At 58.0% G+C, this 14468-nt stretch overlaps 1 protein-coding gene and 1 long non-coding RNA gene across 2 annotated transcripts; one reads left to right on the forward strand and one right to left on the reverse strand.

Moving 5' to 3' along the window:
• Positions 1-742: 742 nt before the first annotated feature.
• DLL4 (delta like canonical Notch ligand 4) lies at positions 743-10359 on the reverse strand. The gene is made up of 11 exons (XM_058738156.1): positions 9963-10359; positions 9582-9851; positions 9022-9079; positions 7892-8155; positions 7405-7465; positions 7187-7317; positions 5228-5397; positions 4840-5059; positions 2937-3639; positions 2313-2421; positions 743-1816 (listed from the first exon to the last, which is right to left on the reverse strand). Exons 1-11 carry the CDS (start codon positions 10026-10028, stop codon positions 1811-1813), a joined length of 2058 nt encoding a protein of 685 aa, XP_058594139.1. The 5' UTR covers positions 10029-10359; the 3' UTR covers positions 743-1810.
• A 114-nt stretch (positions 10360-10473) lies between these two features.
• Positions 10474-13953, forward strand: LOC131516732 (uncharacterized). Its single transcript, XR_009264213.1, has 2 exons — positions 10474-11024; positions 12789-13953. It is a non-coding gene; the product is annotated as an uncharacterized LOC131516732 (long non-coding RNA).
• Positions 13954-14468: the final 515 nt, after the last annotated feature.

Consider the following 14468-nt stretch of genomic DNA (forward strand, 5'->3'; position numbering starts at 1 on the left):
GAGAGGACTGTGGCCCCCTAGGGACCACCCCTAGGACAATCCTGCACCTTAGAGGAAGATAGACATGAAGTAGAGACTGAAACTCGCTCATTAGTGCCTCAGCCAGAGAAACCTGGTCCCAGGGAAGGCTACCTCCTCCTCCTCTCCCTGCAGTCTTCAATAAATTCCTGCAGCTCTGGGTGGACCAGGTGTCCAGACTCAGCACCCTTGCCCAGCTGCAAGGAGTGCAGACCTAAGGCCCTCCCCACCAAGACCAGTGCCCTACTGGACTGAGAAAAGAGTATGTAGGTGCCAGTCCATCTAAAACCCTGCAATGGCAGGAGAAAGGACCCAGATGTCATTATGGTTCAGAGACCCCATTGTCCAATAAGTGAATCCTTTTGAAAAGAGGAAAACAGGAATTTCCCCAAATTCCTCTATCTCCCAGGCTGACTAGGGAGCCCCACAACTTTCAGGCTTAAGGAAAGAAAGGAGGATAATTCAGGTCAGGGGGCATATCCCTCAAGTTATGGTGGAAGCACAGGGGGAAAGCCAGCAGGCGGGGAAGGCTGGCATAGGCCTGGGACTGGATGGTGAGACGGGGCTCTGCAAGGACTTGGAAGGACCCCGCCAGGCCAAGCCCAAGTGCATGCACAGGTCCTGGGGGTTCTGGCAGGGCGGCCAGCAGCAATATGAGAAGGGGAGTCAGAGAGGATAGAGAGAGGATTCCCACTCTGCCATCACAAAGACAGGACCCAAGAAGTAATAAACTCCTGTACACGTCTGTTCCATATTATAAATACACATTATATACAAAATAATGTTATAAAATGTAGAAAGGTCAGTGCTTCTGATTCTTAAATTATCGAAATACTAGACTCCAAAATAAACTACAAAAAAAACAAAATAAAAACTCATATTATTGATTTCTGAAGATCGGCTTCAAGGGCGGTCTGGGGGCAGTAGTGGGTGTAGGCTCAAGGCTGTAGGAATGGTTTGAGGGACGAAAGGGCCTAGGCGGCAACAGCACCTCACTTCTCCCTCGCTAGAATTTCCAGCATCACTGCCCTGAGCTCCCCAGTTGGGCCTGGTGTCCCTGGCTGACAGATGGGGCATGCCCTCCACCTGTCTGCTCACAGGAACCCAGAGGCACGCAAGGCCGGAGGCTGTGGAAGCCAAATGAGTCTTACCAACAGCCCTTCCCAGAGGGCCCTGGCCAGGGAGAAGCTGGAGCGGAGTTATGAGCAAGGCCCACATGCAATGGTTGCAGGCACGGGGCAGAAAGTGCTCCTCCCGCTTCAGGCGCTCACCTCACCTGCAGGGCAACTCCTGCCAAGAGCCGCACCTGGTGGTATCCTGGCCCACAGATGGCCCTGCCCATACTGGCCTCCTCTCTCCTCTCTGATTTGGACCCAGCTGTCACCATGGAGCCTGGGCCAAAGGCACTTTTGGAAACACAGATGCCAGTGGAGGCCACAGCAGCTCCAGGCCCCAGGGGACCACAGCCTCTCCCTCTGGAACAAAGGCCAGATCCCCAGAGGAGCCCTCTGAAGGCCACAGCTGGCAGGGCAGGTCCCAGTGGCACCTCTCCTCTCTGTTCCCCTGGCTGGCACGGCCGCCAAGCTGATGCCAGACAGACACCCCAACGCGTGGAAGGGTACTGCGTCTCTTGGCAAGTTCACAGTCTGTCCAGGTCATGCCATTCCCTCTTCCTCCTGAGAGCAGCACGTTGCATATTAAGAAATGTCCCATCCAGGATGCAATGTAAACAATGCAGAAGGAAGATCCAGCTGCTGGGGCAAAGCTGGGATGTCCTGGGAAGGCTCCTGCCTTATACCTGGGGATCACGTGGAAAGTGGGGAGGTAGGTTACCCTGGAGCACTGGCACTGCCTCCAAGGCTACCCTGGGCCTCCCTGAGATAAGCCACTCAGCCAGCTGGGGTAAAGAGAAGAAGGTGGGGCAGCCCTTCCCAGACTTCTGCCCTGATACATGCACTGCCTGGGAGCCTGTGTTCATGAGGTGGGCTGGTGGAGGAAGCAGCAAGAAGGGGCAGGAAGGGCACACTCTCATCAACTGCTTGAAAGCAGTGCCGGGGAGCTGGCCAGGTGCCGTGGTTGCCCAGCCCAGCACTAACATAGCAAGAGGAGCTAGGCCCAGCTCCTGTTTCACACCCTCTGTGGCAACAAGGCCAGCCGGGACCCAAGAGCCACTGAACCTGGCCTGCCAAGGAGGGGTTCTGACCCACCCGGGGGTTGAAAGTAACCAGGCCTCTTTCCCATCCCCAAATGGCAGGTGGGGACACGCTGGAAGGGAGGGCGAGCCCAGCACTCACCTCTGTGGCAATGACACATTCGTTCCTCTCTTCTGATATCAAACACACAGACTGGTACATGGATTCCCTGGGGGAGCATATCGCTGATATCCGACACTCTGGCTTTTCACTGAGGGAACACAAGACAGGCTGGTCAGGGAGGGATGGGAGAGGGATGGGGGGCAGATGGAGCGCTAACTTGGATGATGGAGAGCCAAAGGGCCCTGGCAGGGGTGGCTCTGAGAGGACACAGGGACCAAGGATGCCCAATGCTAGCCTGGGGGAGCAGTTAGGAACAGCCCCTTATGAGAGCCACAAGACCCCCAACCTTACCAAGGTCTCAGGCCTGAAAAAAGCCAGCACTGCCTCTACAGGCAAGCCATGCAATGGAAAGATGGAAGTCAGAAGAGACACAGTGTGGACATTTGACATTTGTGAATGAATGGATGAATGAATGCATGAGGAAGAGGCATGAAGGACCCCTGGCAGAAATCTTGTTGGAGGAGCTTTCTGTCAGTAGCAAAACTCCCTGTTTGTTTAAGAGCAGTCAGGGGCCTGGTGCCAGCCTTCTGCCTGCCCTGGGGAGCCCAGGGAGTACCATGCAGGGCTCTGTGGCCAGGCCCTGGGCCTCCAGGCACTGCTCACCTGTGTAACCTCAGTGGCGCCTTCTCCCCTAAGCTCTTATCACTGTGGGAATACTTCCCCGCCATGGTCCCTCGCCCCAGAGGCCCCGGGGCCAGATTATAGTCCAGTGTGTGGTTCTGTTGTTTGCCACAGTTGGACTTGTCCAGGCCACAGTCCACTTCCAGCTCCTTCTTCTGGTTTGTGTTCTTGAGCTGGGCTGCAGGGATCAGGTTGTCCTTCTGGAAGTCTGACAAGTTGTTCATGGCCTCCCTGCCACCATCATCAGGCCGCCGAAGTCGCAGCTGCCGCACTGCCACTGCCACCATGCCCAGCAACACCAGCACCACCACCAGTCCCACGCCCAGAGAGACAGCCACCCAGGGGAAGCTGGGTGGCATGCTCATAGGGAACTCGCAGCGGCTGCCCACAAAGCCATAGGGACAGTTGCAGACGAAGCTGTCCCGGGAGAGGCCAGGGTAGCAGGTGGCCCCATTGAAGCAGGGTCCTGAGACACAGGCGTCACCAGGAATAGGCACCTCGCAGCGCCGGCCAGAGAAACCAGCAGGGCAGGTGCACATGAGCCCATTCTCTAGATCATGGCAAGTGCCACCGTGGGCACAAGGGCTGCGGGCACAGTCACTGATGGGGAGTTCACAGTGGAGGCCTGTGAATCCAGGACGGCAGCGGCACATGCGGTTCGGACCACGGTTCACGCACTGGCCCCCTGTGGGTATATATGGGGCACAAGTCAGCAATCACCTTGGAACCCCCCTGGTGCAGTGGGTAAGTGCCCTACCCCAGATCCCACTACAGAGAGCACTGTACCAAGGGTCAGGAGACCTGGGCTTGAGGGTGCCTCTGGCTCTGTATGCCTCAGTGAGCTCATGTATAAAAACTACGGGCATCTTACAGAGCTTCACAGTAGAATCGAACAGGTATGCTTGGGTTTGAATCTCAGCTGTCTCCCTCAAGCTGAAGGGAACCTGGCACCTGTTGCTTTGCCTTATTCTAAGCTTCAGTTTCCTCACTTGTTAAATTAAAGTGTAATGCTATCCCCTCCATAGGAGATCTCTGAGGGCTAGGTAGAATGACGCATGAAGGGAGGCGCACATGCCTACTATATAGTAAATGCTCAAATAAATAAATGTAATTATCAGTTAATAGAATTAACACAGTGATTAGCTAGAGAACAGACTTCATCTCAGCCCTTCCAACTCCTCTCCAGCTCCTGAGGCTTCTCTCCTGCATGGAGCTATCTGCCTGCCTCATGGAAGGTCACCAGGAGGCCAAGGAAACAAAGATAACCAGCATGACTTGCACCCCTAAAAGATGCTGAAGATTTTATTTTTTTAATTTTTTAAGATTTGATTTTTAAGTAATCTCGACACCCAACACGGGACTCAAACTCAGATCAAACTTGGCCAGATCACCGCCAAGAGTTGCATGCTCTACGGACTGAGCCAGCCAGGTGCCCCAAGATGCTGAGCATTTCAGATGTCTTGTGCCATGCCAGGTTCCAAATGGCCACGGGGCAAGGTGACACCTTCAATAGTAGGGCCCTGACTGTGCCAACCTCCTTCTAGGAGGGACACAAGATCTCACATGTCCCTCTCCCGAGCCCAGGACTTCCTGGGGAGGGCCAGAGGCCACCCAGAGCCAGGAGAGGGCTCTGATGTGAGGATAAGAAGTGAAGCAGGGTACCTATCACTCCTCCTCCTAAAGCTTGCACCCACTGCCCACCTGCTCCTCTTCCAAAGCCACCCAGATGATTACATAGGCTCTTCACTGTCCAGAGCAGGTTGGGACCATCTCAGCCTGCCTAGAGGGACAGACCCGGCCTCGCTCCTCTCTTGACCCTCCCTCACCAGAAGGCGCTCTTAGTCCTAAGACTGGCCCACTAGGTTAGCAAGGCAATAAGACTCACCATTGGCACATGGGTTGCTGGTACACCTGTCCACCTTCTTCTCACAGTTGGAGCCCATGAAGTTGGGGGGGCATTCACAGGCATAGCTGGCCCCCTGGTTGCGCTCCCGGCAAGAGCCCCCATTGAAGCAGGGTGAGTCTGCACAGCTCAAAGTGCTGTGTTCACAGTGCAAGCCATAGTAGCCCGGGGGACACAGGCAGCGGTAGCCATCCTCCTGGTCCTGGAGAGAGACCAAAAAGGGGCAAAAGTCAGACCCTGGGGGGTAAGGATGCTAGGCGCTAGACCCCACCTGCCCACAATGTCTGCCCATGGCTGCACGTCCACTGGCCGCCTGGGGTAGGCATGCCTGGGCACTGCCTGGCCAGATCACCGCCAGCCTGAGGCTCACCTTACAGCTGCCTCCATTGCGACAAGGGTTGCTATCACACTCGCTGAGCTCCAGTTCACAGTCCACGCCAGTGTAGCCTGGGCGACAGGTGCAGGTGTAGCTCCGCTGCCCACTGTTGGAGCACGTTGCCCCGTTCTTGCATGGAGAGTGGTGGGTGCAGTAATTGAGATCTGTGGAGGCAGGAACCAGCCAGCTGAGGAGGGCTGTAGAATGCTCCCTACCTCCAGGCTCCATGTAGTGCAGGTTCACTGTGTTTGGCCCAGAGGCTTCAACTCAAAGTTGTCCTGACCCAACTACCCTCCCTCCTCCTCCAGTCATGTATATCAAGGCACGTTGAACCACATCTGACTGGTGCAAGCAGCCAAAGTTGAAAAAAACCACAGATGGGACAATTGCCTGCTAGGAAGCTTACAACCACTGGCCACCAGGGTAGAATGAAGAGAAGGAAGAGGAGTGGATGGCAAGGCCACATGTTGAGGGGGAAGTCAGAAAAGGTTTCAGGGAGGAGGGGCAGCTGAGATTCACCCGGAAGGAGGGATAAAATTTTAACAGGTAGAAATGGTAGAGAGGGGCCAAAGCCACTGTAAGTAGTGGCCAGGTATTTTAAAAAGGGAAATGTGTTACGAGAGTATTTTGAAATTAAGTGTTTGTTTTCTTATTTGAGAAGGACAGGGAGGGAGCAAATGTAGAGCAAATATACAGACTGTAAGGGCTATGTTTACATATGATGAGTATATGACCGTGTCACCTGGGAGCAAATGTGGGAAGAGGAAAGAGAATGGGCAGGAACCAGGTGTGTATGTGTGTTTGGGGTAGGGGAGAGGAGGGAGAAGGCAACACACACACACACACACACACACACACACACACACACACACACACACAGAATACAGGAGCTGAATTCCAAGCCCCTCATTGCCAGCAAGTCAGAGCCTAGACAAGTTCTTTCTATCCTGGCAAGCCCCCTGCCCACCCCTCCCAAGCCTGGTGCTGGTGTCTCCATGGCAGCAGCCACCCTATTTGACCCTGAAAATGGGAGACACATGCTGCAGCTGGCTACCAGGATGAAGGAGAAGAGGCTCCCTCCCCCCCCACCCCACCACGGTTGGGGCTGGCAGACTCCTGTACAGCCAGAAGAGTGACCAGCCACCCTCCCCAAACCCAGAACTTGACTGTGGGCTCAGGCAGCTGCCTGGCAAATGCAAATGGGGAAGAACAAGGGAGGCTGTTTCTGCCCACAGCAAGAAGTCGGTTAGATGTCACTCCGCCCAGAGGCGCAGCTCACCCACAGCCTCGGGGCAGCTGGTGGGCACACCCCACCAGACAGCTGTTTGAGGGAGAGCTGCTCAAACAGGGCTGGCAGGTAAGCAAACACTTAGGGGGTTAATAGGTAACTACAAGGTAGAAAGAGGAACTAAGCCCAGCATCCCTCCTCCTTGGCCTTGCTGGAATTTGAGTGCAACTTCCAGGCTGCCAACTTGTCATCCTCTGGGCTTCACCAGCCACCCTGCCTCCCCAGCACCTGAGCAAGAAGGACCCACAATCTCATTCTAGGCCAATCGTCGGGATCCTTAAAAGTCCCAAACTCCTGGGGCGCCTGGGTGGCGCAGTCGGTTAAGCGTCCGACTTCAGCCAGGTCACGATCTCGCGGTCCGTGAGTTCGAGCCCCGCATCAGGCTCTGGGCTGATGGCTCGGAGCCTGGAGCCTGTTTCCGATTCTGTGTCTCCCTCTCTCTCTGCCCCTCCCCCGTTCATGCTCTGTCTCTGTCTGTCCCAAAAATAAATAAAAAACATTAAAAAAAAAAATTAAAAAAAAAAAAAAAAAAAAAGTCCCAAACTCCTTAAAGGATACTGGGAAAGCCAAGTCAGTGGTGGCCACGTAAGAAGTGTGACACTTCTGGTTCCCACCCCGTGCCCATCTCTCTCATGCCCTCTGCATCTCTCTTTGCCCTGACTCACCTTGGTCACAGAATAGGCCCCCCCAGCCCTCATCACAGGTGCATTGCCAGGGGATGCTGCAGGTGCCATGGCGACAGCCATTGTGGGGGATGCACTCGTTGCACAGGCGTCCCTGCCAGCCTGGGCGGCAGCTGTTGAGCAAAAAGAAAAGCTGACCATGAGGTGAGGGCTTGGCCAGGAGACAGTTCCCTCCTCACTGCTTCCTGTCCCCTACTCACATGCATTCTGCTGGCTTGCTGCAGTAACCATTCTGTTCATGACAGCCAGAAAGACAGACAGCTGAGGAAAGAAAACAGAGCTGGGTGAGGGTGGAATTCCAAGGACTCTTAAGTCCGACTCTCCCTCTCCTGGCCCTGGGGTTGCCCCCCAGCTCTACTGGGCTCACTTCCCACTCCTGGCCTCCCAGAGGAGCCATGGGGGCATAAAGGGAAACAGTGGCACAGGGAAGGAGAATCCAAGCTGGATGGAATGCAGTAACAGGGTCATTTGGACTCTGGCAAGATGGGGAGGAGCACTAAGAAGAGAGAGGTCAGAGTCCACACCTGTCCTAAGCATCCCCACCTGTTCCTGAGGCACAGCTAGTGGGCAGCCCAGACCTGCTCAGTGAGGGAGGTAGGCTGTGGCCAGAGAGAGGCCACTGTGTTTGCTCCAGGGACCCCCCCCCCCCCACACACACACCAGGTAGACAGGAGCTTGGCTGCTTACGCTGTTCGCAGTACTCCCCAGTCCAGCCGGGTAGGCAGGACAGGCTGCCATCTGGCTGGCACACGTAGTGGCCGAAGTGGTCATTACGCTTCTTGCACAGGCGTGAGCAGCTGTCCCCATAGTAGTTGTCACTGCAGATGACCCGGTAAGAGTAGCGCAGCCTTGTGGGAGGGCTGGTCTGCTCGTCCAATAACCAGTTCTTGCCCACAGCTAGGGAGCCCTGGATGGCGATCTTGCTGATAAGCGCGTCTGGTGGCAAGGCCTCTGAAGGGGCAGAGGGCCAGGTCAAGGAAGGGCAGCCAGTCCCTGAGAGTGCCAGCAACTGCTGGATCAAACCAACAGTCCAGATGATCCCTACCTGCCAGCAAGCACAGGCCAGAGGAACCCAAGCGACCCACTGCTTAGCTTCTAGGTGTGTGTGTGTGTGTGTGTGTGTGTGTGTGTGTGTGCGCGCGCGCGCGCGCACGCACACGCCGGTGGGCGCTGAATGCCTGATACCATTCAAAAAAGGGACAATAGAAGGGTGTTAAGATATCCCAGTGTTCTGGAGGCAGACAGACCAAGAAAGAGGAAAAGAGGTCAAAATGAGGAAGGAAAAAAAAGAGAGAGAAAGAAAGAAAAAGGAAAAAGGAAAGAAAGCCAGGCTGGAAGGACACTGTGAGCAAGGGGTCCTCTGGTGCCCATTCAAGGGTTCTGCCCTCAGAGATGGGTAATGCTTTTCTTTTTCCTTTTCAAAGTGAGAATTGTTGTGCTGCTGAAATATCCTTTTCCTCTGTGTCAGAACAACATCCCAAAGCCATTATTCCCTTTCCAAAGGAGCGGAATTCGCAAAAGGTGTAAAATACAGGAAGGGGCCCGTCAGCGGCGCTGGCAGCTTCGGCCTTTCTCACCGCCGTGCTCCCCGCGTTCCCACGCCAAAAATAACCCGCAGGAAACGCAATTGTGCTCAGAGTCCAGGCAGCGGGCGGAATCCGAGCATCCAGCGCGGGGCGCAGTTCCAGGCTGAGCTTAGCGTCCTGCCCCCGCCCCCCCTGCCCACCTCCACCCCGCACTTCCCCCGCCTTTTACAGGTTAACTCTTTCGGCGCTGCGCTGTGTCGCCCCCCTGTGGCGGCAGAGCGAGCTACTCACCTGGCCTCAGGTCGTCTCCTGGCGCGTGCCAAGCTTCGATGATGAGTGAGAAGGTACCCTGGAGGCCAAAGGAGGGGGCGGGGGAAGACAGAGAGAGCGCGAGATGAGCAAGGGGGGAGATGGGGGTGCCTTGCGGCAGCGGGTTTAATTAATCTAATTGCAAGATACAGTTACGGCTCCCGGGTCAACATAACGTGTCTGTGCGCCGCATCGCGCGACCAGGGAATATGAGAGGAGAACCCCGAGTGGGACAAGGGTTAGGAGATAGGGGAATGTTAGCGAGTCATTCGAAGGTGGGAAACGCGCCGGGGTAGTAGGTAATAAAAATCATCCCAAGAGTTGGGAGAAGAGAGGCCTTAGAAGTGGGAAGAGGGAGCCTGGTGAGAGCTTTCCTGAGGATGAGGTCCCAGGAGAGAGTCGGAAGAAAGTATCAAAAGAGAGCGCCCTTTGTGTTTTGTTTTGTTTAGTTGGAAGCGAGGAAATCTGGGGAGAGGGCTTTGGGCCCAGGGAGCCCCCTTCACGTCTTTCGTGACCTCCCAATGCTCCCCGGCTGTGCTCACCGGCCAGGTGAAATTGAAAGGGAGTTGAAGAGGGTTGCGTCCCCCGCCGCTACTATCGTCCCCGACGGCGAAGGAGTTGGTGCCCAACACAGGCGTCGAGACGCTGCCAAAGGTGCAGGGCCCGGGCGAGACGACCGCCTGGAAGTGCTTAAGGCAGACGCGGAAGAAGGTCCTGCAGCCGGGTTCGCACGGCCGCCCGCTAGCCAGTACGCCGCGCTCGTTGGCAAACTCCTGCAGCTGCAGCTGGAAGACTCCGGAGCCGGCTGCGAGCTATTGCACAGAGACCGAGGGAAGGAAGAAGGGGAGCGGTCAGCTCGGCAGACGCCCAGGGCTCAGGCTCAGGGAGCGGCGGGAGGGGGTGGAGGGGGCGCGGGACGTTACCTGCTGCCAAAGTGTCACCAGCAGCAGTAGCGCCCAGCTAAAGGCGCTACGGGACGCGGCTGCCATCCCCTGGAGCGTCGCTCTCTCCCCGCGCCCGCCCTGTAGCTGGCTTCGTTTGGGACGCCGCTTTCCCGCGCGTCTATCCGCCAGAGGGGTCCCTGAGAAGCCAGGCTCTTCTGGGGCTTTCCTCCCGCTTCGCCTTCTCGCTAGCTCTGCTCCAGCTGCGGCGGTAGGTAATCCAGGTGAGGGCGGCTGGGCGGTGGCCGGACTGAGGACGTGTCCTCGGGCTAATCCTGGGGCTGCAAGCGGGCTAGTGCCCGGGTACAGCGCACTGAGGCGGTTCGAGCTGCGGCTCTTGGCCTCGTGTTTCCAGCTTGCGCTCTGAGCCGCTACTGAAACCTGCGCGCTCGGGAGCCTTCCTTATATATATTGGCTCCTCTCTTCGCCGCCTGTCACTCAGAACCCATGGTCACTCTCCCCTCCCCTCCGGGCCTCCAGCGCTACAGCCCCAGCGCGGCCTGGAGGGGGCCTCCGCCCCCGCCATCCCCCGTCTCCGTCAGCCAGTCAAACATAGGTCCCCGCCCCTCAGTGGCGCTCTCAGCCCCTAGGTCCCCTAAGTCTGCGCGTGCCAAAGTGACCAGTTCTCCGCGACCAAGGGGTTACGGGTCGAGACCCCGGCGATGGGAGGAGGGGGAGGGCCTGGGGGAATGGGGCGGGAGGTGAGCGAGTGGTTCCCGGATGGTCTTGGAGGCGGAGACACTGGGGAGTCCCGGTAGGCGGTCTGTCCGCAGCCGGCGCTAGTTACCTTCAGCCTTTGAGCAGGTAAAAGAAACTTAAGCTCGCAAAGCGAAAATAGCACGGAAGGACTAGGATCTTCTTCTTCCCGGAGCTTCGGAAGCTGTAGTCTCCTCGGCCCGCAACCTGTGAGCGCCCACCCACCTCGCGTCCCCAGCGCAGCAGGGAAGCCAGCGGACGCTTTAACCTCTCAGTGACCACACTGGCCAAGGCGAGGGACTTGAGTCTAAGACTGTGGGGCTCTCAGGGGCTCCCATCCTCCACCTGGTAGGCGTCTCCCTCCCTACTTGCGGGGGGCGTGTCCGGCGCGTGCCTTCTCCCTTCTGCCCCCAGCCTGGGTTCCACTGGTGCCAGCCCCTAGACGCGTGGTCCGGGAGATGAGGGAAGGGGGCGTGGTCCCCGAGGTCTGAGAAGGGGGGGGCGCGTCCTCAGCTGTATGGTAATGAGAGTCTGACCCCGCCTCCAGCGCCTCGCCTCACCTGGGTTCTGCTTCAATTCCACTGCCCACAGTCTCCCCCCACCCCAGCAGCCCCAAGCCCCTTCCCGCGTCCTGTCGCTCCGTTGGGGCAGGGTGGAACTCCCCCGGCTCCAGCGTTGGCTCAAGCCACTAGAGAGTCCTGGTGAGGGGCTGAGGTCGGGCTACCCGGGGTCCTCTCCTCATAGGGGCAAGATGCAGAGTGGAACTGAAAGCGCGCGGACTCATTTGAGTTTCAGGCGGCTTCACCCGTCTCGCCTTCGCGGCTCCCTTGGGTGGCCCCACTTCTCCGAGCGGCGGCAGTGCAGCTGCTTTCCCGGAACCCGGCATGATCCCCGGAGGCCTTAGACCAGGGAGAGCCGCCTTCTCCCAGTCTCGGGGGTGCTGGGGATCTCTCTCTCTCTCTCTGCGACGCTGAGGGCAGCGGGGGCCCGGTGGCTTCAGCTGTCAGCCCGCCCGCACAGCGATGGCTGTCGTCTAGAGATAAGATCGGCGCGGGGGTGGGGGGGTGGGGGAGGGGAGAGGCGGTGGGCAGGGACGCGGCGCGGGCCCGGGGGGAAGGCCGTAGGGGGGGCGGGAGGTACGGCAGTGGAGCACAACAGCTGCCTATGCCTCGCACGGTCTGATTTTTTTGAGTTGTGGGTGGTGTTGGAGGATTGGGGGGGAAGGATGAGAAACAAGAGGTTGGGAGCGTGGGTTGGGGGAGGGGCGAGATGAGGAGATGGGCTCCGGGGTCCCCCACGCACGGCCACCCCTCCCAGCCACCATCTGGCGCGAGCGGGTTGGCGTGGGGAACCGAGGTGGGGCGGGGGGCCGGCAGATGGGCCCAGGCTGCGCTCCAGAGTTAATGTAGGTTATGGGCAGGCGGAGTCCCCAGGCCGGAGGGAGGGGGAGCCCAGGGCTTGCCTCCCAGCGATCCTGACAAGTGGGTTCCCCACCCTCTCTCCACCCATACTCTATGATCCCTAGACCTGCCTAGGATGCAAAGAGTGTTCCTCGCTCTCCTCTGAGCTGGCATTCATCCCTGCCTAGTTCTGTCCGCTTCCACCTCCAAATCCTAGCCTAGGAGTTCAGAAGAACTCACTCCTTTTCTGACTCTGGCACTTGTCTGACCCTCAAGAGACACATCCAGCCCTATGGGATGCATCTTGCTCAATACTGGTAGATCTGGGACACTCTCTACCCTTGTTACACATCCTGACTAATGTGCCCCAAAGCACTTTGCAAATAGTCAAGGACCAAACAGAGGTATTATTATCCTCAGGGATGCAAAATGCAAGAGATCCCAGAGACCTAGAAATCCTCTTTGAGGAGGAAAGGGTTAAATTCTCATCATCAAAAGGCATTTATGAAGCATCTATTTGCCACTTGGGCACTGTCCCAGAAGTTCACTATCCTGCTAAGATGCCACCCTTGGCCCTGAAAAGCCACCAGTGCTCCAGTCTGCTGGAGTCCCTCTTTGCCTACATTTGCTGAGCAAGAAAGGGTCCTGCTGCAGGCCCAGAACTGAAATGCAAATATCCACAGCTGGGACTCCTCTCTTTTTCCCACTCCAGACCAGAAGAACCCAGCATGTGTCCTGGGGGCCACCAGGAGCAGGAGGCCGTGAGGCCATCGGAGGCTGCAAATCACATGGAGTTGGACCCACCTGGGTGCCTACTGCCCCTGCCCCTATGCTGATGCTTGGCATGGGTGCAAGCCTCAACTGACATAGGCTCCCCTGGACTGACTGTGGACCTTCTAAAAGTCCACCGGCCCTCATCTGGACTCGCACTGACAACGTCAGGAGCCAGAGCAGGGTTCAGTCCTGGCATCGTGCAAGGCCCACAGCCTCCCCTGCAGGGCACTTCTGCTTCTGTTACCCTCTCCTTTTGGCCGCTGCACACAGCCCCCCAGCAGGCACCACCCGCACCTGGGACTTTGAAGCGCCAAGGTTGCCTTCCAGCCATTCCCCTAAGCTGACCCCGGATTTTCGGGGTACAACAGGGGCTGTATAGAGCCTCTGGACCCCTCCCCCACTAGGTAGCCTTGCTCGCCCCCCAGCCCCCGGAGCCAAGAGCCCAGCTCGGAGGCTTCCAGCGTCTTTTCGCCCTCCCCCTACTCCCGGTCTCCGCCGGGCAAACTGCGCCCAGGTAGGAGCATGGCTGAGGCCTGGCCACAGAGCCCACTGGGCAGGCCAGGGGCGGGGGAGAGGGCCTGGTTTGGGCGGGGCGCTTAAGCCTTGAGGGGCGCCGCTGCGGTCGCAGCAGAGAAGGGGCCACGTGCAGGGAGCCGCGGCCGGGGAGCTGCACAGAAGGCGGGGAGATTTGCAAACTGTTGCTGCCACATGGCTGCTCCTTTCGATCCATTCACATTGAAATGAGGCCGGCGCGTGCCTCATCTGCCGCAGGGCGCTGCCACGCGTCAGCCCGGCCCGCCGCGTGCCAACTGGGGCAGTGGGGCTGGCAGGGTCTGCCAGCCGTGGGGGCGCAGCCCGAGCCCTGAGGCCAGGAGGGGGGAGGGGAAGGGAACCGAGTTATCCTAGCCGCTCAGGCGCCGCAGTTTTTCGCGGACCTTGGCCCTGCAATTGGGATCGAGCCGACGAGAAAGGCCCGGGACGGACGGGTTTCGGAGGGGGGCCAGGATCGATGCCGCCGCTCCCCGCAGATGCGCTCCGGCAGCGCTACTCTCCATCTGCCGCTGCTCGCACCTGCCGGTCAATAAATCGATTTTACAATTTAATGCAGCAGCTTCCCGCCCGCCTGGGACAGATGCCGCCGCAGAACCACCTCCGCCCTCACCCCTCCCCTCGAGGGGCGCCAGCGGTTAGGGCAGGGATTCCCGCTCGGCAGGCGGTGCCCCGCGGGGCCTCCTTCACCTTTCTCAAGTCCCTACAAGGAACTGCCTGCGCAGGGTCTTTCCCGCGGAACAGAGTGGGTTTCCCATAGGACAGGCCTGAGGCTGATGGAGGAGAAAAGATGATGACATAGCGGTGGCCTTGAGGACTCATTTGGGGGCTTCATGGGGGAACAGGATGCAGTGGCTGATGATAAGATGTGAGAGCCCCTGTAAGGAGAAAGGGGTAGGACCTGGGGCGTGGACTTCGAGAGACACCGAGTCCTGAAGCCTCTCCATGATAGCGATGCGGAGAGGGCTGAGCTGGAATGGGGGCCTCTCCCCAGCGCCTGCTCTGGCTGAGTCTGGTGAATAAGCATAACATGAACCTGGTTTTTGGCACTTCTCAACCATGTGATCTT

The sequence above is a fragment of the Neofelis nebulosa genome, chromosome 7, assembly GCF_028018385.1.
Source record: "Neofelis nebulosa isolate mNeoNeb1 chromosome 7, mNeoNeb1.pri, whole genome shotgun sequence".
In the NCBI taxonomy this organism is placed as follows: Eukaryota; Metazoa; Chordata; class Mammalia; order Carnivora; family Felidae; genus Neofelis; species Neofelis nebulosa.